Source organism: Alligator mississippiensis, chromosome 12 (assembly GCF_030867095.1).
Source record: "Alligator mississippiensis isolate rAllMis1 chromosome 12, rAllMis1, whole genome shotgun sequence".
NCBI lineage: Eukaryota > Metazoa > Chordata > Crocodylia > Alligatoridae > Alligator > Alligator mississippiensis.
In genome coordinates, this window is record NC_081835.1 from 49814458 (window position 1) to 49838417 (window position 23960).

Below are 23960 nucleotides of genomic sequence, written 5' to 3' on the forward strand. Positions count from 1 at the left end.
AATATCTCAGCAACATTATAGAGGTCTGTGCTTGCCCAGTGTCCCTGCAAAATGAATGCTGTGAGAAGCTTTACAAAGACCAGGTCAAGACCAAGAAAGGCTGATGGGCTCTCATTTCCTCAGAGCATTTGTACCAAGTGAAAAGACAGACAGACAGGAGGAAGGGGCAAGTGAGCTCCCAAAGGCTGATGCAGGCTAAGCAGTGAGAGGTGGGTGATGCAGAATCTACCCTGTGGCTGATGGGCTGAAGGAGGTCTCCTAAGGACTGGAACAGTCCAAGCTGGTGGTGAAGCTACTGGGCTGAGTGAGCTCCCAGAGGCCCATGCAGGCCAAGCACACCATGAAGCCAGTAGGCTGAGCATACCCTCAAGAGTCCTGTGGTCAGAAGCTACTTGTGGTGGGTCCAAGATAATAAAGCTCCATCTGTGAGGTATACGAGCACTTCCCAGCATGTCTTTCCTTACAAGGCAGCCTTGCACGCAGCTCTGTACTCACCCCTGCTCCTCAGCCTACCTAGAGCTCCTATCCCACTTTGAGTACTGGGCAGTACAGAGGTAAAAAAACAACAAAAAACAAGTAGTGAAATGGGTTATAGAAAATGCTCTTTATGCTTCTGAACTGATTCTCACAGGTTCTCAGATAACATGGAGTCCCATACTGCATGTCCTTCATAGGAAGCTTTGTTAAAATACTGAGCAGGGCTGGTTTTGGCCTGAACTGAACAAACTGGTGTAAACTTCTCTTGTTCTTTGGGAAACAGAAATAAAATGAAGCTTGGCTTGAGCTCTGCTGATTCTTGTGCTGTCTGACATGAAAAGGCTCCACTTCATTAAGGTTGGGCTGGGTCCATTCTGGCTCGGACAGCAAAGCATTTGGGAAAAATGCCGATCTTACCATTGCAGCGGCCTTCAAGCCAATCTTCATTCACTAGTAAGACACAAAAGAACAGGATGAGGATCTAGAAATTTCCTAGATGAACAAAGAAAGATTAGAAACTGTTAAGGGAGAAATTCTCCCCTATGTTAAGAGCCAGTACAAGCCTCTGCACCAGAGTCCCACAGAAGAAGGGAGGAAGCCGGCTCCAGCGCCTGGGTCTTCCTTCTTGTGCCCGATGAGTGCAGGGGCTGCATGTGAGTGGTGGGGAGCGCTGGCGATACAGACTGCCTGGCGGAGGCTGCGCCCCTTGCTGCGATGTGCAGTGCTGGCTGGAGCCATGTCCCATTGGGCACCTGTGCCCTAAGTGCTCCCCACACCCCTCACCCTCCCTCATACCCCACAAATGCCACACACCCACAACCTGCCCCCACAACCCCCAATATACCCTGTGCCCCCCACACACACAGCCATACCCCCTCACACACCCACACACAATATATAAGACTAAGAATTTAATTTTGCGTTACTATGCAATCCCCTCTATTTAGAGTATGCAAACACAAATCATGACAAAATTATTTTTTGTAATAAATATGTTGTAGTAGGTGTTTGACTTTAAATGTATGATTTGTTTTTTTTCTGGTTCTAAGATGGCAACCCCCCCTCCCCTGCAAAAGGGGTATGGGGGGTGGGGGGCAAGAGGAGGGGCTTCCAGGGGCACAGGTCAGGGCTTAGGGGTGGGAGTTCTGGTCCCCAGATGGTGACCGAGGGCAGAGCAACTGTCAAGGGGTGGGGCTACCCATGCGACTCTTGACAGGTCACCAAAACTCGTTAAGAGGTCCTCTAGCCGAAATAATTGCCCATGCCCACTATATGGAGACCCTGGGAGCATGGGGCTGTGACAGTGTGGGGCTGCAGAACCAGGGCTGTGCCCAGCTCCATGGTGTTATGGCCTTGCACTATCACAGCCCCGTGCTCCCAGGGTCTCCATGGAGACTGGTCGGGAGTGCTGCAGGCAGGGTGCACGGCTGGTTGGGGAGCTGTGCCGGGACCAGGATCTTGGGGCAGTGACAGCACAGGGCAGGAGCTGGAGCTGGGGTAGAGCCACGATGCGCTCCCTTCACACTCCTGCCCGTGGTCATTGCAGGGTCGTGCATGCAGCGGATTGCAGCTCTGCGCTGGCCCCAGCCCTATGCTGTCACCACCCCAAGATCCCAGGATCTCCCTGGCCCTGCCTGCCTGGCTCGCTCCTGGTCACAGTCCCATCCTAGTTGCCCAGCTGGGTGTCCTGCCCACGTGGGTCTTGCCCCCAATAGTGGGTGCAGGGTGGATGGGCTGGGGTTGACCAGGTATCAGAGCTGGGTCTGGTAGCAGCAGAAGGAGCCTCCACCACAGGGGCTGATAGGAAATGGAGTCTACTGCAGGCTGAACCTGGCCTGCAGGCCAGACTTTTCCCACCCCTGACCTAGGCACCCAGCTAATAGAAGGCTCATGGTCTAAGTCAGGTGTTGGCAAGCTTTCAGTAATAGTGGGCCAAATTAATACAGCTCAGGCCTCCTCAAGCCAGAAGTGGCAGTTCATAGATGTTGGGGTCAGAAGAGACCTCAGTAGGTCACTGAATCCAGCCTCTTGCCCAGGGCAGGAAAGAGCGCTGGGGTCAGACGACTCCAGCTAGGTGCTTGTCCAGTCTCTTCTTGAAGACCCCCAAGGTACTGGAGAGCACCACCTCCCTTGGAAGCCCATTCCAGATTCTGGCAACCCTTACTGCGAAGAAATTGTTTCTAACGTCCTACCTAAATCTACTCTCTGCCAATTTGTGGCCATTGTTCCTAGTTACTCCAGGGGGTGTTCTAGTAAATAGAGCATCTCCTATTCCCTACTGCCCTCCCCTGATGAATTTATAGGCAGCCACAAGATCACCTCTTGGCCTTCTCTTGTGAAGGCTGAAGAGATCTAGGTTCCTCAGTCTCTCCTCATAGGGCTTTGCCTGCAGGCCTCTGACCATACGAGCGGCCTCCTCTGAATCCTCTCAAGATTCTCTGCATCCCTCTTGAAGTGCAGCACCCAAAACTGGACGCAGTAGTCCAACTGCGACCTGACTAGTGCCGCATAGAGGGGAAGCATCACCTCCCTGGACCTCTTCGTGCATCTGCTAATGCATGATAAAGTTGACAGAGGTGGGTACTAGATTGTGCATTCTCATGCGAACATGCTTGGTGGGGTCAATAAAATCCCTTTGTGGGTCAGATCCAATCTGCAGGCTATAGTTGCTGACCCCTGGTCTAAGCCAGTCTCATGCCTTTCCTGCAAACAAGCCTTGCCCAATACAGCATTTCCTTTGGAAGGAGAACACTACCTTCTGCGAGGATGTCCAACGTGTCTCCTTCGTTGAATTCCAGATCCTCTGGCCCTTCTGCAATGTATTTATATTCTGCTACCATCTGGTAGAGAACGGGTCTGTCTGAACAGGAATCTGGGCCCTACAGGACAAAGCCAAGGTGTAAATCACATGGCCATGCAGAGATTGCCTTAGAGTCTAACATGGCAAAAAAGCCCACAAAAGGTCCATGTACCTGGCACCACAGTGTCAGCTTCCCATCCATCACCTGCTGCCACATCTTCCCAAGATCCTCTTCCCCAGAAACTGCAATCAGTTCTCCACTGCTTGAATGCCTGTAACTGCAGTGATTCATTAACTCATTTTGTTTCTCTCATCTATGAGAGAAAATGTCTTAGAAACAGACTTAGGCCAAGCAACCTAGTCTTTGTTCTGGTGTCCTAAGTTCATATATTTTAATAACCCAGTGCCCTTTGAACTCCCATTCATTTAAACATCACCTCCAAATTAGCCCCACAAAGCATAATCAAGTTGAACTTGGCCTTAAATGCTGAGCTGAGTGTGAGAAAATCAAATAAATGCCAGTGGCATCTACACTAGTATTTTTCTTTGTTTCCCACAGTTCCACTACTGCTGGTGCAGCTTCACAGAAAATATTTTGCTTCATTGAAGCATCCCTTGTTCACACTTATTTGCTGCCCCCTATGTGTTTCTGTTGTGTCCTAGAGTGGTGGGATGGAATATCAATAGGACAAGACTGCACAAATAAGTCTGTGGGGAAGGGGGACATTGTACCATTTGCTGCGCACATATCTTTTTTGTGAACTATTTTTAGGGCTGTGTGAGCCCTACCAAAGGACAACACACCCCAAGAGAGGGAGATGGGTAGCAGACATAGCTGTAATGCCTGAACCTCTGGGCTAACACCTCTTTGCACAACTGCAGCTGCTTCCCTGCAAAGGCGAGAAGAAAGCTGCAGCTCTCCATGCAAGAAGAATTCCAAATAAGTCTTCTGCATCAGCTACACATACCCAGAGTTCTGGCTTTTTTCCAATCTGATATGCAAGAATTTACCTGAGCTTTCCATGCTCTGCATCTTGACAGAACTTCTCCTTCAGCAAAGACCTGAGGTCGGACAGAGATAAAGCCTCACTCACTTGCACTGCTATTGTGTAAGAGCAATGGACTTTCAGTAGGATGGCTCCATCCACAGTGAAAGATGCTTCTTTTGGGAACAGTGGGACCTGCTAACAAATGGTGCAAAGGACAATCCAGTTTGGGTGGCTTGTTCTGGGGTCTTTCACCAGCAGAAATCAAAATTAAGAAACGTGCCTGAAACCAAATACCCAACCTCAAGGCCACCAAACTCACTGCAAGTATAGCATCAGAGCAACCAGGATCCAGATTTAAATGTCTCAGGTAGCTCATATGGGTGGTTCGAAAGCCAGGATCCTAACTTACTCATTATCATCCCAAGAAGGTCAGATTTGAATCCTATGGCTCTGCTGCTCTCTACTCAGCGTGGGGGTTCTGCTCCTGCCAGTGGGGAAATGGGTTTTTTTCCTCACAATCACAGTGCCCTATAAAGGCATCTCAATAAAGGTGCTGACAGGTATCAACATTTCCTAAGGAAACTGTAGCTCATGAAGCTTGACCCCCAAATCACCTGCAGAGTCTCCTGGCTCAGCCAACTGAAACAGGGGTAGAGGTGACCTCACTTCCACTGAAGAAGGGCTTTAAACCCATATGAAGTAGACAAAGGTGGTTTAAGTGATTCTACCTATATACAGAAATACAGCACTTCATAGCATAGCACACCATGGTTGCTAACTCTACATGGCAACCATCTGGATCAGGAAGTGCAGCAAAGAATAATGTCTCAGAAGAAAGCAAATAATGATGTTCAACCTACCAGTAATTTGGACTGCTCTTGTTTGTTTGTGGGGGTCTACCCCATTGGTACAGACAGAAAATGCTATAACTGAAAGAGGGGACTTGGGAAGTCAGGATTACAGTGTCCGATCAGATCCACTGTTGTAGATGGTGACCTTAGGGATCCCCAATGCAGCAAGGAGGCAGAACTCTGGAGAATGATATAGATACATCCTGTGATGATGGAGGGGCTCAGGAGGTAGCAGGGAGATGGCTGATGATAGAACAAAAGCCATCTGGAAAAAAAATCTCTCTGAGATGGGTACTGCAGGCTGGAAGGAGTCTTTTCAGTGAGCTCCAGAATTTGGGACAGCTTCAGAGTTTTAGCCCTTGCATTACGTTCCAGTGATTTTATAAGCTGAACTTTGTCTGCATCTTGTTAGTTTGGGTTTGTGACACTGGAGCATCTTACCATAAAGTTTGTTTGGGAATTAGCATCATCTGCATTAATGCCCTCTCCCTCAGTTGATCCTGTAAAGCAAAACAAATCAAGAGAGACTCAATAAGGACTCACACAGACCCAATGCCCCTGCCAGCTGGACATGCCTCTTTGGAGAGATGTATTTGGAGAGTTTTGGTCAGGACCAGGCTTGCAGGGTTCCTGCCAACTTGAGGACCAAAGATTTTATTGCCTCACTTGTTAGTACAAGACTGATTTTGTAGTCATGATGGCACAGAAATTATGTGAGAGGCAAGGATTTCTTAGGGTGATCTTTTTTCTTGGGCCAACTATGTAGTTGGAATAAAGTTAGACAAGCATTTGAATGCCAGACATTCTTTGCCACATCTCCCTGGCAGAGAGGCTGTGTACACCCTTCTGGTATGGAAATGCAGAACCTTTGTGTACTCTGCAGTGTGGGAAGGGCAGCAAGTGACAAATGGCAGCTACAGCATTTATCCAGTGCCACATCTGGAGCATACGGACATAGTACTGGTTCCCATTGGGATCTTTGGCCCCATAAAGTGAGATTTACCTGGCTGCTGCTTGTCTTTTTGCTTCAAGTGGGGTCGGCTGGGGGGTACTTTATCAGGGGGAAGTGGGATCCCATTATCAATTTTCTGCAAGAGAGAAAAATGAGCCAGACCCTGGGGAGGGTAGAAGAGGTTGATGTCAAGCAGTACAGTTCTAAGTACACAAGGCTCTGAGAAATCAGCTACCGTGTTTCCTGCTTGCCAGGAGTCTGGGTGGCAGGCAGACTGACAAGCTGCCTGCTGGTCCTGATCACTTCGGTGGGACTGGCTGCCAGCTGCCTGGTACCAGAGTGCCCCCAGCTGGTCCCAGTTAAAGTGCTTGGGTGTGGCTGTTGAATATAAGCAGCAGTTGGTACTCTGTGGGCATATCTATATGAGATGCTTAGTACCCATTGGACTAATTCTACTGTGCATTAGCATGGTTGGCAAAAACTGTGCCAATGCACAGTTGATTAATTCAATGAGCATTAAGCATCACAAAATAGCATTTATTTGTGCTAATGCACGATAGCACTGATTACGGTGCATTAATGAATATGTAGATGTGCCCTGTAGGTTCTTAATGAGACAGACTTTTTCCTCTGGCTGGCTCCTGATGCCTTCCTTTTAGTCTCTTAGCTCTGGTCCTTGATGCCTGCCTGAACCATATGCTGAGCTCCTAGTGTTTGTACCCCATAGCTTGTTACTCTTGGCTCTTGGACTCCCAGTGCAGGGGAGGGTGTGACTGCCAGGTTCAGCGTGGGGTGCGATGTGCCCCCCGTGCCTACTCCCCGCGTGGCACCCCACAGCCATGCACCATGCCCTCTCCACATGGAGGGCACTAGCTGGCTGCGGCTGCAGGGCACACAGGGTCCAGGGGGTGCGTGGTGCACGGGCATGTAGGGAGCTGGTATGGGGGTACACAGGCAGTGCCCGCTGGCTGCAACCCGTGGCCGTGGGGTGGGGCACACCCTACACCCGCACCCTGTGTGGCACACTGTGGCCCCCCCCCCCCCCCCTGCCCCCCTCATGGGGAGCGACTGCCAGATGCAGCCACAGGGTGCGCTGGGTGCACTGGCCATCGGGGGTGGGGGAGGCCATGGTGTGCAGCTGCAGGGTTCTGTGCAGGAAGCCAGCAAGGGGGTATGTGTATGTCCAGCAACAGCAACAATATATAGTGACGTTTCACTTTAACCACAGAAAAAAGGTGGATTTAGGGTTTTTTTTATTGTCCTGTGGTGCAGCAAAGGATAGCGATGTCTATCAGCCCACAATTTGTGCTGCTGTAAAAATGTGTATGTGTATATATGTATATGTATGTATGTATGTATATATAGTGGCATTTCATTTTAATCATGGAAAAATGTGGGGGGAAGGTTAAATCAGAAAATTTTGGATTTTTTTTATTAGGGAAAACCAGGATCCCTCATGATGACAGCAATGGTACATTCCTTACAACACAAATGGTTCCAACCAGGCAGAGAGGTTGATAAAACAAATAGACTCTGCAGGAAACAGATCAGAGCTGCACAAAAAAACCCCACCTTTCTTCAACTGCTTGGATTTCACACTGTCCTTGGTCAAAAGCTCTGGACTCTCCCTCCGGATGTGTCTGAAGTGACACCCACTGCCAGGTCTTTAGGTTCAGATCACTTTCACACACCATGCCTGAGTGTCCTGAACATATTTCCTTGCCCTTTCCCCACCACCATGATTATAAAGTTATCATCTTACCCACTTGTCAGCCTTTGGGGCATGAACAGGTTCCAGTAAAGAGGTTGGTACGCACAATTTCTGGGGAATGCAAAGTAGAAGAGAAAACCAGGTCAAACCTAGCTACATTGACAGACACAGAACCTTTGAATGGCAGCTCTTTGGGGCAGGCAGTATCTGAGATGAGTCAGTGCAGGGCATAGCCCAGTGGGGTCATGCTTCAAGACCCGAGTTCCTATTTGCTACTGAACTATAAACAATGCAAACTTTGACTCAGCCATGGTGTGCCCATGGAAAGTGATGCCAATGTGAGGACACAGAAAAATATTACTGCCTCTTCTGAGGAAACTGCTTTGCATGTAGCAGTTATAAGTGGGACACTGAATGAATCTTGGATATACCTTTCTGCTTTTTTCTGTGGAAGGTGATGATCCTATTGATGCAAGCAGCTCACCTGTTCTTGTTGCCCAATGGCAATTGGAAGCTTAACAGTCCTTAAAGACTCCTATGCCTAGTAGCCAATCCATGAAAATAAATTGATGATAGCTTCAGAGGAGGTACCAATGTATTCCATTCTTCATGTGCCTACAGCTCGAGAGAATTACTAAAGAAATATCTTAAAGCCTCATGGAGGCCCTGCTAATGGTGCATGTCCAGGACCTTCCAGTTTCACATACCTGTCCATTGTGTATGACAGTAGCCCAGCCATCTGTGTCTTTGGTTAGTACAAAGACGAGGCTGCTGGCCTTCAAAGCCACCTCCTCAGAGTCCTTGGGGTAATAATGGCCCAGGACACGATAATAGCCTGAGTCACAGTCTCTGGAGAGAAAAAAAAGAAACAAAGAGGCCACGTCTAGATGAATGTGGCCATGTGGTGTGTTGCACTACGAACCCGTCAGCAGCTCCACACACCGCACTTTCAGGCATTCCCCACGCTGCTACCTTGCAGCAGTGCAGAGGGTTTTCTTGACCCGGGGAGATCCTGGGGTCAAAAGAACCTATGCAGAAAAAAGTGGGGTGGCATATGTGGTGGCATTGTGTGCTGCCCAAAACTGGAGCTTGGGTGGCCAGAGCCATGCTCCAGCTGCTGGCCAGGCTCCCAGCTGCAGCAGCACTTCTTCTGCCCCTAGGGCCCCAAGTAAGGCTTCTGGGGCCAGCACAGCTGCTAGCTCAGCCTCTCCCACCCCCACAAGGTGTGCTGCTGCTACTTGTCCCTGGGAAACCAAACCAAACGATCACTTATCTGGATGCAGCCAGAGTGTCCTTGCTAAGACTGCAAACAGATGTTGCATTTCTCCCAGGATAAACCTTTTTATCCCAGGACAAAGAAGACACAAGAGCCATATCCAGACATGCAAGCATGTGCAGTTTGTGGCACTGCAAACCTCTGCGGTGCCACAAACCACATGTCCAGAATATTAAAACATGGGGCACACTGCAAATTTGCAGTGCATGGGGCAAATTTTGCTACCAGGGAATCCCAGTAGCAAAAAAAAACCCATTTAAAAAGTAGTGCGGTGCACATAGGAGTGTGCACTGGTAAACACAGAGGCTATGTCCTCTTGGGAGATGCTCTGGCTGCCAGCCAGAGTGTCTCCACTCCTTTAGTTGTCCCTTGGCTCCTCCAGCACATCAGGAACAGGGGAGGAGTGGGGAAAGGGCAGCTTCCCTGAAGCGGGGCAATTTCCGCACACCAAAGTACACATGCAGGGGTGTGCACTGCAGCAAATTTGTGCCACTACTATTCTTGCTGCTGCAAGTGCACGCGTCTCCATGTGGAGACGTCCCCAAAGAAATTCTAATAGTTTATCCTGGGACATTGCACAGTGGGCGTGTTTACATGTGATGCTAGGTCACCATAGCCATGCACCATGGCAACATAGCATCTGTGGGTAAAAAACCATGATGCCACAGCTACATCACTGTAGTGATGTGCTCCCTCATTATAATGTGTTGCTATGGTGATGTAGTGCCTAAAAATAACTGTGCGCAGCACACACTATGTAGTACAGGCTGTTACTGCGCTGTCTTTTAGTACATCCAAAACGAAGTACTAAATGACAGCACAATAACGGTGGCACCATAGCAGCACATGTAGATGTGCCCAGTTTGTCTAAATGGCTGTCCTGGGTTTGCATCATTGTCCTGATAGCAGAAAAGTAGTTGTTGTGCATTCAGCTGTGCACTTAACCCTGTTTGGAAGGGCCGTGTGTCTACATGCCAGTCCCGGGATATTTTTGTTCAGGGACAAACACAGGCACAACTTATCCAGAGATAAACATACCATCTGTCCCTAGCCTTGGAGCCCTTCTTACCCCTGGGGAGGGGCTATCTATGGGTTTAGTGTGAGCCTTCTTTTTGCTTCTTTGGTTCGTCTCCTCAGATATCTGCAGGCTGGGAAAAGACACTGTGACCCTTCTACTCTGATTCTTCTAAAGGTAAGTGTGGTAGGAGAGGTGCAGTCACACACTCAGACAGCACTGTTCCCAGGAGTGAGCCTACTCCTTTCTCTGGTGCCTTCCTGACCAATTCAGAAGGAGGAGTTGGCATTTTTCTGGGATCTGAGGAAAAGGCAAGTCTGTTCTGCTCTATCTCCCTGATCTCTGTCCCCATATATTCACACACCTCACAAATACAAGCAAGCACAGCTTAAATCATCACTAAGGAAAAGGCAATGGCAGCAGCAGCAGCATATGGGCACAGGGACACCACAGTGGTACCACAGCAGGGGTGGAGAGAGACCATGTCTTTGCAGCAACCAGTAAGGCTGACCTGCCCTCCCACCCCCTGCCTGCTCTCTGGCACTGATCATCCCTCTGCTCCCTGCATACTCTCTTGTAGGCTTTTGCTCAAGGTCAAAACTTGCTAGTTATGCTTCTGCTGTATTAGTCTTTGTTTGTAGTCTATCAGGAATGACAAGGCATGGCATTTTGAAGAACCTGCTATCATCTACTAGAACCAACTGATGCTGAAAGAGCTTCCTTCTGGCATCCTCCAGCTATTTCTGAGAATTCCCAAAGTTCATCCTTTGCTTGCATCATGGCACCAACTAGTGCAATGCTACAAGTACTGAAGCACATACATACATGGAGTGCTTTGAGACTGTGGCACAAAGGATACCATGGATGTTCAGTAACAGTAGTAAATAGTTCTGCATTATTGCAATAATTCTTGCAGTCATACAAGCCTTACATGCTTAGCATTTTCTCCACACTGATGAATATATAGGGTTGGGATATTACGGGTTTTTCAAACCAAGACACGTGGGGACCAAACAAGATGCCCTGTACATGGAAGAGTGATAGAAGAGCAGAGCTGCGGCGGAGGAGGAGGGAACTGGTTACTTACTGCACAGCATCAACACTGGGTTTGTAAAAGCCCTTTGTCTGTGAAGAAACAACAGCATCAGCTCAGAAAAGTTTGTGGCCAACCAATATGCAGGGTTATATAAAGCTGTTTTCTGGCCAGGAGAGTCAGGGTCAGAGACAGTTTCAGGCTTTGATGATATTTTTCCCTCCTATTCTCCTGGCCATACTTGTCATGCTAAAGCCCCTGTAAGGAGAGCCTTCAGAGTGTGGTACTAATAACACAGGGTCACACTTTTGATACCTGGTTGGATTAAATGATTTCTTGAGGTCCCTTCCAGCCCTACTTCTCTGAGAAATCAATGAAAATGTGCATACTCCCCACTCTAATGAGCTGCACCACTAAGCAGTGTTGGACTGGTATCCCCTTCTTCCAACTACACTCCACGCAATCTAGCCACGCTCTCCCACTCCTAATTGTAAGGGCTTCATATGATGGTGTAACTCACACAGATTTACTGCGATGGGTTTGTTATGGTGCTTGACAAGTATAAGGCAAGTATGGCAGGGATTTACTCTTAGAGCTTTAATTCAGGGCCTGGACAGGTAAACCAGTTACAACACTTTAAATGGGGTGAGGAAGGACTGACCATGGTGTAGCTGAATCTGGTGTAACTGTTTAATCTGTCCACTACTATTCCACAGTAAGTGAAGCTAAATCTCAATAATTTATCCCACATTTCATTTGGGGATAAATTATGATTTAGCTGCACTTACAGGGGACAGGATAGGTCAGACTACAGTTACATCAGATCAGCTGATACACTTTCCTGAATGGTAGCCCCCTCTGGCTAACAGTGAAATACCAATGATGGGCTCTAAAGCATAGAAAGGTACCTACTGTGATATGGAGCTTTGAGGGTATGCTTAGAAGTGGGATATATGGGAAGACTTAGTGTCCCAGGAAACAACTCTGTTACATTAAAATGTTGTGGATTCTACAGCCTTTTCCAGTAAAGGGTTTTTATCCTGAGAGTGTACTATATGGAGCTGTATGATAGCAATATCATTATATGATCTTGCATTGCAGTGTCAGTTCTTTTTGATACACTCACCTGTGGCCTGAGAGGCTCAAACCCAATGTACTCATCATTAGGAATGACAGAAGAGATCACCTGCCACAGGACAAAATGATGATTGACTTTAGATCAGATGAAAGTACAGCAAGGCACTGTTAAAATTATCCCTGGGAACTAGCCATTGAGCCAAGCGTCCACATAAGCTCTTGCCCACAGTGGCAAGGCATGAAGACAAGTCACAGCACGCAATGGAGTGTGCAGATCTGATCCAGGCAGTAACTCCACCTGCCTCAGTGCCTGGTTTTCAGGCTCCTGCAAGCCAGATTCTTCACATATTTGTGAGTGAATTCCCCTCTTGTTCACCTCCTCTGTATACAAGTGGATATTGCCCTATAAAAGTTATGTAAGAGGAGTGATAACATACATCTCTGATGCCTTGACAACTTTCTCCTAAGGGCATTAACTAAGGATTCATCCCATAAGGAATCCACCACAAGTGGAAATATCAAAGTTTGTGGAAGTAATCCACAAACTGCCACCACTGCTGGCATTGGCAGGCGGCCCTTGCTTGCCACGCTCCATCACCAACACCGCTGTTGGCATCTGCGGGCAGTCCCCACTCATCGCTCGCCATCCCCCTGCCTCCAACACCACCACTGGCATCTGCGGGCAGTCCTGGCTCACCACCGATGCTGCCGCCTACAAATGGTGCCCCCACAGTCTTGGGAGGCACCAGTCATTCATGCATATATGCCTACACCAGAGTTGACCTTTCTGTAACCAGATGTTACCTTAGGTTTACCCAGGAAATCTTTTGAATCCAGCTGTTCAACTTCCTTCTTCCGTGGTCTGAAAAACTCCCCCGGGGGGATCTGCATGGGGTCCAGAAAAAGATGTTCCTAGACCAGGTGGGGGAGATCAAACAAAAATTGCCAGATAACATAAATGGAAGGTTTCTATAGAACAGAAAAAAGCAAACACTGATCTTCCCCTTGTGTTTGGTTAATGGAGATAATTCACTGTGGCTCAAACTATTTGTGTGAACTTGAAAAAAAGGGTTACTTGGATTTAACCAACATGTACAGGCTAAAATCACAGCAGATGTAGCCATGCCTTTGGTTATAAGCTAATTGTGCTGGTATTAGGGAGGGATGAAGGGAGAGTATAAAATGAAATTTTTAAAGAAATCTCTAATGTGCTTTTCTAGTGGATTTCCCCAGTATCATGGTTCTATATACATTGTAACTATGGATTTACAATTAGGAAATAAAATTTACAATGGCCCTGGAAGGAATTAGGAGCATCATGAGATATTTGCCTATGGTAAGAAAGGAGACAGGTAGACAAGATCTCATAGAGGTTTACAATACTGTAGATGGTCCAGAGGCGGCAAACCAGGAGCTCCTATTAACCATCTATGAACGCGTAAGAACATGGGACACAGTGAAATCTGAGAGCAACATGTTTAAAACCATCAAAGAAGTTTTTTGCAGTGCTTATCTTGTGCACTAACTAGTAATTACCCTCCTGAAGATATCACTGGGCACCTATATATGTGCAAGGAGTCTGCTCCGACATGCTGCATCCCCGTGCTAAGAAATGGCGTCAGGGGCACTTTAACTAAAGCTCATTCGATGAGCCTTGGTTAAAACACCCCCGCTGCCATTTTTCAGTGCCAGGATGCTGATACATGTAATGCTCCGGTGGCTTTAATTAGGGCGGCTCTGAGAGCACCTCCCCACCCCACACTCCGAGACCACATCTATAAATGCCCACTGAGACCAACAACTTAGTAGGATTTGAAAAAGTATTAGCTATTTTTTATGGAAAATTAGGCCCTCCAGAGTTACATTAGGTATGATTTTCTGAATTAAACATGTTATAGGGGATCATCATACTTTGGATCATAAACATTCCCCAAATGATAGGAGTTAGAAAGATACTTCCCCCCGGTTCAGTTCTTTTACAACTGTCTGCAATGGTGTTTTTTGCCCCTTCTAATGAAGCATTTGATAGTGATGGAAACAGGATACAAGATTAGCTACCACAGCTCTGGTAGGTTATCTCATCTTCTGTGTTTTGATAGGAAAACCCTTAGGTATTTAGGTAGGTAGACAGACTATTAGGAAGGCCCTAACCACAGGAGTGTTCTTAGCGTAGATGTAGATGTTTTTATTCTAGCCCAAGTCAAATTTATCCATAATTTCTCTTACTTGTATGCGCTTAAGGGCCAGGTCTAGGCTCATCGTTCTTCCCTCAGGTCTCTGTATGATAGCGTTCTCCAGAGTTACTTTAGCTTCCTGCCACTGCCCAAGTCGGCACTGCGCTGCTGCAATATTGTACAGCACCTAAGAACAGGAATAGTGAGACTTTCTGATCGGTGAGAAGAATCAACGTAAACAGAAGTAGATACCCTGAATTAAATGGTATGGTGTACCAGAAGATCGTGGACACACCGACCAGCCCCACCTTTCCCTTCCTATTGATCCCAGGGAAGATACTACAAGAATCATGTCTTACAAAATTTCACATGCAGAGCCTAGTGAAAATAAGAATTGTGCCTTTATAATGTTAGGTTGTCAGACCCCACAATGTATGGCTGTCATGGGCTCAAGTCAGGACTAGAAACAGGGATACTAGGAGTAAATAGCTACATGGGGAGGGTGAGGAAGGGCTGTTGCAGGTGGAACCTTTTTGATTGCAAATGGAGAACTAATCAAGTCTCCTGAAACCTCAAGAGCTTTAAGCTTTTCCCTTATGCATGTTGCATGGGTTTCTCCAAGTATGCAACCTGCTACTTGTGATATCCATACTGTAGAGCAGGGGTGGCCAGATTCAGCATGTGCGGCACAAGTAGCATGGGAAGCTTCTGTGTGTAACCTGCAGCAGATCTGGGAGGAAGCAGGAAGGACAGCAGCAGATAAATCAGGGAACAGAAAGCAGAGAGATAGATTAGATAGGGAGCAGAAAGCAGAACAACAGGTTGGACAGGGGAAGGGGATTGGCACATGGGGAGGGTGCAGGGCTTACCTTGTACCCCCACTGCTCCACAGTATGCAGTGGGAGCATATTCATCAAGTAAGCATGGGGGGAGGAAGGAAGTAGAGGGGTGTCAAATGAGCATGACATGAGTTTTTTGACAGAGCAATAGAAGCAAGATAACATGTTATGAGGAGCCATGTTCTGATCCTGAACCCTGGCAGAAGCTTACAGAGGAGTGTAAGTAAGCTTATCCATAGCTAAAGGGTGTGTCATAATCTATATTTTAATATATTTGACCCAGTTTTAAAAAAGGATGGCCTTCAGGCTTACTAAGTTGGTATTTACAACATTAAAGACTGATTTCAGAATTCAAATGAGAGACTTGAATGTAACTTTAATATAGCTACATTGAAAAGTTGGGTATAGTGTATAAGAGAAAGATGTTTATCTCTTTAACAGTGCTTGGACTTGGGACTAATCTTGAGTCAATAGAGACAAGCTGTATGAAGGAGGTCAAAAGGCTGAAGAAAAATAGCTGCTTTCCTTAGAAGCAAGGAAGTAATTACCATGGGGTAAATATGATGTTTGTCTGTTCCCATTGCACTGGCAAATGGATTGATACCTCGTACCTCACAGAAGACTTGTGGGGCTTAATTAAGGTAATGTGGTTGCTCAGTGGACATCAGTGACAAAACTAGTATTAATCCGTATAGGACAAGGGCTTGGCCTTTATTATTTACAAAATGTTTTTAGGTATCTGACTGAAACATAATTAGAGCTTTAATCACAAACTAGAACTATTATTATCATCACCATTGTCGCTGGTGGGGCATGCATGCATTTACTGGTGGCAAAGCTTTACAATGGCCTCTTGTTTAGATACACTGCAAAATGAGAAATCTGAGAGAAAATTAGCACTCAGAAAAAGTTTAAGGTCATCCCAAGACTGAGGCTTGTTCCAGAAGGTCAAAGCAGCAGAAATATGCACTTTATGATCTTATAAAGAAAGCCAAAGGAATAAATATTTGTGCATACCAGTGTGTGTGCCAGCTTCCCTTGCCCCACTTCAAGCTTGATTGGGACCCCATGCTTTTTAAAGCATACCTGTTGTGTTTAATGTTTTCATTGTTTCAAGGCAGCTAAGTGGAAGGAAATGCTGGGGGGGGGGTCCTTAAAAAGAGATCCATGCTATTGCTGTTATCCACTGCAAAGGCATTGAAAATGTTAAAAACTAGATTTGGAGAATGCCAAGGGCACCAAGTACTACATCAGGTATGAGAAGCACAAATCATAAACAGAGCTGTCTGACAGGTTCTGGGACATGCCTGACTGGAGACACACAATGGCTCTTTTCATGTTTGAGGAAGTCTCTGTATTGAACTCTCTTATTCATGTACCTGATTTTCAGCCCAAATGGACAAAGAAGAAAAAGGGAGTGTGAGCACTCATATGCTCATATGCACCCATTTTGTCTGTCTCTACACAGGGCTTTTAGCTCCTTTTTAACAAGTATTCATAAGAGTAGTTTAAACAGAGCTGTTTTTTCCAGATAGGATTATACTAGGTAGAGGCAGTCCTCAGACTTATGATGCAATTGGTTCCTGAAAACTGTGAAACATCGTAACTCGGAAATATTTTCCCATAGGAACAATGTTATAAATGAGGGACTGGTTCCTTTAGGATGCTAGGTACAGCTGCATCCAGCTGGTAAGTCTGGTGTGGTGGTAGGGGAGGGGGAAGAGAAGAGGTGTGGGAGGGCAGATCAAGGCCCCCCGCAATGAGGGAGGGGCTGGGGCTGGGGCAAGTTGCTCGTCTGGCAGCTCCTGCCGCTCGTCTGGGAGGGCATGTGGGGGGCGTGCGTCCATGGAACTGCGCAGGCTGGGGCAGGTGGGCCGGGTCTGCGCTGGGAGTGGGGGCTATGCTGTCCTGCCACTCACCCAGCCAGGGTGGGGTGGGCGCAGGACGGGGCCGCTGCACTGACTCTGGATGAGTTGCGCACAGCAGTGGGAGATGCCTCCTCCCTCCCCTGCCACTGCCAAGGAGCTGTGGCTCTGTCCTGTGCACACCCTGCCCCAGCTGACCAAGTGGCAGGAGGGCATGGGGGGTGCCCCCGGATCAGGGTGGGCGCCAGAGCGGAGGCTATGGGGGGGGGGGCTGTAGCCCCCCCCATGGGCCCTGCCACTCACCCGGAGTGCAGCCCGGCATAGCCTCGACCCCACCTGCCCCATGCAGATCTGGGGGCACATGCCCCCCCATTCCCTTCTGGACGAGTGGCAGGAGCCGCAGGATGAGCCACCAGATAAGCAACCTGCCCCAGTCCCAGCCCCAACCCCTTCCTCACTGCAGGGGCCTTGATCTGCCCCCCACATCCCTTCCCTTCCCCCTCCCCTTCTACCACACCAGACTTACTAGCTGGACGCAGCTGTATCCAGCATCATAAAGTCAAAACCTATGGCGGAAGGTCGAAACAAGGTCTGAATTTATGAATTTCTTAAGTGCCATTCATCATAACTCGAAAAGTTGTAAGTCGAAGACTGCCTGTAGTTGCACGAGAGTCTTGGGAGGGAAGGAACTATAAAAGTGGTGTGGGCAGGGAAATGTGGTGGACTTGAGAGGATGTGTCCTTGAAAGTGACTGTTTGCAGCCCAGGGACTGCTCCTGACCCTGTGAAAATTGTTCCCAATGTGTATTCTGAGGACTGAATTCCCAGTGTGTATTCTGAAGGAGTGTTACATCCTTCAGTCAAGCCCATGCCGTAGTTGTATGATAAGCAGCGGGTAATATGACTAATTTCTGCTCATATTTCATTCTCAAAGCTTTTACACCTTGCTGGTTTTGGCTCAAAAGGATCTGTACAGGACCTGTTGAGGGCAACTTTAGCTGCTCACCTCACTGACTTGGGCCCTAATAAGATGAAATTTGAGGGAAAATAAATCCACCTCCTCAGTCAGAGGAACTAAAGAGAAATTTGGGTGTGCTCATCTCAGTGCATAGAATCCACACACATTTTTCATCAGATATATTCTTAATATAACATTCTTGTTTGAATTTGGAAATTAGGCAACTCTCCCTCAGTTTCTCCAGTCTGATAGGTAAGTATCCAACCTAGATTAGGAGGAACCTATTAAAGCCCTCATGTATGTCTGACTTTGCAGTGATATTACATCAAGGTTTTACTCTGAAATATAAACATCCTGATTATGATGGAGACAGCTTGGAAAGCACCTGAATGGTTGACATTGATCACCAATAACCTGAGAGGAATCTTCTACCACCAACACTCTTACCTCCCAGGCATAGAGCATGTGCCGCAGTCCCAGTTGTTTGTAGTCAATGAAGGGGTTGTATCTTAACAGAGTGAGGGCCATCCGGCTGTCATATAAGGCTTCTTCATATCTACAGCGTAGGAGAAGACAAATGAAGGTGAGAACTGGATACCAAAATTTGCAACAGAAAGTGCAAAGCTCAGGAACCAGTCTAGCAAAAAAGACTCTCCTTTTCCCAGCAGTCTGAATTAGAGGAGATTTTACTGCAAAAATTAATAAACTCTTAGTCTCCCAGGAGAAAACTGACCTGCCCCTCTTTAGTTGTCTTTATCACAATAAAGACTCTGCTTTTGACTCATAAAATCATGGAAAATTAGGGCTGGAAGGGACCTCAGGAGGTCATCTAGACCAACTCCCTGCTCAAAGCAGGACTGTCCCCAACTAGATCATCCCACCCAAGGCTTTGACTACCCAGGTCTCAAAAATCTCTAAGGATGGAAATTCCACTACTTCTCTAGGTAATCTGTACCAGTGCTTCACTACCCTCTTAGTGAGAAAGTTCTTCCTAATATCTAATCTAAACTTTTCTTGCTGCAACTTGAGACTGTTGGACCTTGTTCTGTCATCTGCCACAACTGAGGACAGTCCAGCTCCATCCTCTTTGGAATCCCCCCTTCAGGCAGCTGAAGTCTACTATTAAATCCCCCCTCAGTCTTTTCTTCTCCAGACTAAATAAGCCTGGTTCCCTCAGCCTTTCCTCCTAAGTCATGCACCCCAGCCCCTAACCATTTTCACTGCCCTCCATTGGACTCTCTCCAATTTGTTTTCATCCTTGATGTAGTGGGGAGGGTGATGTAGTGGAGTACTGGACACAGTACTCCAGGTGTGATCTCACCAGTGCCAAATAGAGGGGAATAATCACCTCCCTCAATCTGCTGGCAACACTACTACCAATGCAGCCCAGTATACCATTAGCCTTCTTTGCAACAAGGGCACACCATTGATTCAGATCCAGCTTATTGTCCACTGTAACCCCCAGATCCTTTTCTACAGAGCTGTTGCTTAGCCAGTTAGTCCCCAGCCTGTAGTGGTGCATGGGGATTGTTCCATCCTAAGTGCAGGACTTTGTACTGGTCCTTATTGTACTTTATGAGATTTCTTTTGGTGCAGTCCTCCAATTTGTCTAGGTCTCTCTGAATCCTGGCCCTAACCTCCAGCATATCTACCACTTCCCCCAGCTTGGTATCATCTGCAAACTTGCTGAGGGTGCACTCCAGCCCATCTTTCAGATTATTAATGAAGATATTGAACAAAACTGACCCCAAGACTGACCCCTGGGCACTCCACTTGACTATCCACTTGACACTGCAAACTAGACATTGAGCCATTGACTATATCCTCTCAGCCTGATGATTCAGCCAGTTTTCTATCCACCTTACAGTCCATTCATCCAACCCATACTTCCTTAGCTTGCTTGTGAAAATGTTGTGGGAGACCATATCAAAACCGTTGCAAAAGTTCAGGCATATCATGTCCACTACTCTTCTCACATCCACCTCATCATCTTGTCATAGAAAGCATCTTGTCATAGAAAGCAATCAGGTTGGTCAGGCATGATTTGCTCTTGATGAATCCATCCTGCCTGTTCCCAATCACCTCCTTCTCCTCCAAGTGCTTAGAAATGTATTCCTTGAGGACCTTCTCCATGATTTTTCCAGGAACTGAGGTGAGGCTGACTGGCCTGTAGTTCCTTGGACCCTCCTTCTTCCTTTGGGGCCAGGCACGGCTGTGGCCACAAGCCCTGTGGGGTGTAGGACCCTGAGGAAAGGTAGTTGGGCCCAGGCGCAGCTACGGCCACCTGAGCCCACTGGGGAGGGAAGCCCTGTGGCCCCAGTGAAGGGGGCGGAAATGTGGAGTCCCAAGTGAAGGGGGCAGGCGTAGGTATGTCTCTGGATGCCTGAGGCTGTATTTTGGGCTAGAGGCCAAGTAAGGGGGGAGTGGGAGTACCCGTGAGAGCCCGGAGCACCGGTCATGGTGCGGGATAAGAACGTCCCGGTGAGGGGTGGCCCTAGACGGGGGGGAGATGGTGTACCCCAGTGTGGGGGAGAAGACCCAGAGGGCTGAGTGCCCAGTATGTTACATGTCTAGAGTTGCCCCGGAAGGGGCCAGAGCAAGCTTAGACCCAGTCAGGTAATTGGCTGGCCACTACCCCAGTGAGGGTCACAAGAGAAGCCCAAAAGACGGTACGTCTGCCACCCAAGGTACAAACTAGCTAAGCCTATGGCCTAAGGCGCCCGCTCCAAGGGGAAGCAAGGTGGCATAAGTTGTTGATGCGAGAAAGAGACCCTGTGAGGGGGTGGAGTGTGAGAGGCCCGGGTGAGAGGAGGGCGGTATGAATGTGTGCGTGTCTGAGGCCTGACAACGAGGCCTAAGCTTGATCTGGCTGTAGGCTGGGAGCACTGTGTCATCTGGATGCCCTCTGCGAGGCTTGGGCTGCGGTGCAGGGGGGATCAGAGCCGCAGATAGCACCCCCTGGCATCGAGGCACGAATGGGCAGCCTCCCACCTTAATTAACATTGTAATTAATTAAGAACAAGGCGTGGCAGGTGAGTCAGGTGGGTGGCGTGCCCAAAGGCAAGTGGGGAAACTAGCACTGTGGCTAGTCGGGGAGCCCCACTTTGCCACGCTGACCTGTGAGGAACCCTTGATCTTTAACTGGAGACGAGTCCCTGCCACTTGATGTTGTGGTAGAACATGAGAGCAAAGCAATGCACAGTTATGGTCAGCAATGTTTCACCGTGCGCAGCTATTTCCACAGCATGTTTTGGAGCCATGTCAGCTGGAACTTGTGCAGTCTGATCAAGTGCACGTGCAGCACATTGCCTGTCATGCGGCCCTTGATGGCTTGCCAAAACTCAGTATCCAGCTCTCCACCCAAAATAATTGCCCGCCCCTGGCTTAGAAGCTCTTAGCCATAGGTAAAACAGGCCAGGATCAATCTTCAGTGTAAGTGGAGTTGTACTCTGCTACCTATGCTCAAAGATGTAAACTGTGCAACAGGGGATCTAAAAGAGCATCTTTGTAGGTGGCCATGAGAATCTGGCTCAGTGTCAGCCTCAGAACTAAGATAAGCAAGCAGAGAACAGCTTGCCTTCAGCTCACCCCAGAATTTGAGAACAACAGGTCACTTTGTGAAAGTAAGACCTGGAGAGTATAGAATGAATAAAAGGGATCACAGTAATCTGGAGTTGGAGCTGGAGACCATCCAGTCCAGCTGTGCCTACAGGTTCTCATACTGATCTCCCTCCAGGGTAAATCAGGAATAGATCAAATGAAGTCAGTGGAGCTACACCAGTATAATATCAATGAGATGATCAGAATCAAGCCCAGAGCACATTGTCAACCTGTGGAATTTACTGCCAGGGGAGGTCAGAAGGTCACACGTCACGGAGGTTTTCAGAGAGGCTGATAAGGGCAGTAACGTATAAAATCATGTGAACAGTGCATGATTGTTTTTCCTGCTTCCCGGCAGAAACTGATTATAGTCAAGAATGCTTTTTCCCCCCTTGTGTATAAGATAGCACAATTGAATTATTTAATATTTTACTATTATTTAATAGCCATGCTGGTGGGATAACAGGTCTGTTAGATCAATTTTTTAACCTGCTATGGTGACTTCTAAATTTCAGTTTTTTGCTCAGCAACTGATGGATCTTGGACATACTCAGATACAGCAGTTTTAGAGGAAATTTATTGTTTATCAGTTATATGTATTTAGTTTTCTGACTACTTACTTTCTGGATATCTGTATATACACATAATATATCACAACAATTCGAGGCTGGTTTCTATGCCTTGCTATGCCACTAATTCACTATGTGTCTTCTGATATATCACATCCCCTCTCTGAGCCTCTGTCTCTCTATCTGTCAAATAGAGGCAATACTGAGTTATCTGATGATGGTGTTATGAGTTTTACTGATATTTGTAAAGTACTTCCAGATTGTTGGACCAAATGCATTTTAGAAGTGCAAGGACGTATTAACAAGAGATAGAAGCATGAATAAACATTGCACTTACTTGTCTAACTGCAGACAGACAAACCCTCTTTGAAAGAAGCCAACAGCTAGACGATTGTCTTTGGTAACTGTTTGATCAAATGCCTAAGGAGAAAGATGCAGACACATATTACAAATTTGTTATGCCTCCCAGTAGAGCTTGTGATTGCAAAGCTTCTGTTACAACTACAGGACAGGAGGGCTGAAACACAAGAGTGTGGGGAACAGAGAGAGCTCAGGATCTGTCTCTGTATAAGCCCTCACAGTGAGCAGGCAGCAGGTTACAATCAATCCCAGGGGAAAGTGATGGAATGTCATTGAAGTATCCCTGCTGGGCATCAGGACTGTGCAATCCATGCATCTGTGATCTGAAGAACTACGGGCCTGAAGCAAATTTTGTTTTTCACCCCTGGAAAGCACCTTGCACAACTCCTTTCCAAGATCTAGAGCCAACTGAGATGAGCTATAGGAAAAAACCACTTTGAGTCCCTCTTGATTTATAGGAGGATCATTGAAAGAAGATGGTGACAGAGTAGGAGAAAGTTGCAGAGCTTGCTTTCCAAATATTTGTGCAATTGTTCCATCACAGATCTCAAAAAAGGCAAAACAACAGTGCATATATTTACATTAATGAGCCCCCCATAATTTCCTAGTCATGTCTCATTTCAAGAATTCTTAAGAGTTTATTTGGATGTGCTATGACATATGAATCAAAGGCACAGTTTTCAATGAACAAAAAGTCTTTACTGACTGGAAGAATGAAGGGGGAAAAGAGAATGAAAGAGAAATAAGTTTGGTCTGAGACTTAAAGACAGAAAAAAGAATGTATATTGTACAGCACCAGATAACCATCATTTCCTCTGAACAATATGCTATATGATTTCTTCAGTGGCTCAGTCTTTCTGTCTTCCATTCTTTCTGTACAACAGTTGACCTGAAAATCCCCTAGAAAATAATGTCATGCCAGTCCTCTCTGAATTCACTGTTCTCTTGCATTTTCAGATGAAAGTAAACACAAAACACATGCTTCCCTTTCAGTATGTTAGACTAATTTTGCTTTTCCTTCTCTCCCTTACCTGCACGGCTCCCTCAAGGTTCCCTGTTAAGAGATGCACACAGCCTATGTTGAAGCAGATCCTAGCGGAAGGCTCTTCGATACTAGAGAAGATTTTCAAAGCAGATTCCCAGTCTCCCTTATCCACAGCCAGGACTCCTTCATGCCAGCCTCTAACTAGGTCTCGATACGCCATTGTCCTTCAATGAACATAGGCGAAACAGGTTCCTTTCTAAAGCCCTTCAGGGACTGTTTGGCTGCTTGCCTGAAACCTCTCTTAGCTTTTTTACAAACAAGGAAGTGCAACCTCTAGAAATTCCTTTTACTGCTGAGCACATTGTTAAGACACACTTAGATTTAAAAGAAACGAATAAACCTAAAAGCTGTCCACTTGAATGTTAACTAT

At 47.1% G+C, this 23960-nt stretch overlaps 1 protein-coding gene across 3 annotated transcripts; it reads right to left on the minus strand.

The window, feature by feature from the left end:
* Nucleotides 1-585: 585 nt before the first annotated feature.
* NOXA1 (NADPH oxidase activator 1) lies at nt 586-23826 on the minus strand. 3 transcript variants are annotated; one of them, XM_019475942.2, is made up of 15 exons: nt 23577-23823; nt 22523-22605; nt 18464-18572; nt 14408-14542; nt 12986-13093; nt 12231-12290; nt 11159-11196; nt 8488-8629; nt 7832-7891; nt 6121-6205; nt 5559-5617; nt 4289-4458; nt 3450-3555; nt 3233-3356; nt 586-927 (listed from the first exon to the last, which is right to left on the minus strand). In XM_019475942.2, the coding sequence occupies exons 1-15, from the start codon at nt 23748-23750 to the stop codon at nt 830-832; spliced, it is 1551 nt and encodes a 516-aa protein (XP_019331487.1). In that variant the 5' UTR covers nt 23751-23823; the 3' UTR covers nt 586-829. The 3 variants fall into 3 exon arrangements, 2 of the variants coding, with proteins under 2 accessions (XP_019331487.1, XP_019331485.1); XM_019475940.2 differs by having other exon boundaries at nt 4289-4461; XR_002086507.1 differs by having other exon boundaries at nt 839-927; nt 4289-4339; nt 23577-23826.
* Between the last annotated feature and the right edge of the window lie 134 nt (nt 23827-23960).

Excerpts from the sequence above, each read along its gene's own strand:
- NOXA1 (XM_019475940.2), bottom strand. The coding sequence starts at position 23,750 with ATGGCGTATCGAGACCTAGTTAGAGGCTGGCATGAAGGAGTCCTGGCT. Across the intron at positions 7,892-8,487 it reads CTGTCATACACAATGGACAG|AAATTGTGCGTACCAACCTC; the intron begins GTATGTGAAACT and ends TGCATTCCCCAG. Across the intron at positions 928-3,232 it reads GTTGGACATCCTCGCAGAAG|TGAATGAAGATTGGCTTGAA; the intron begins GTAGTGTTCTCC and ends GTGTCTTACTAG.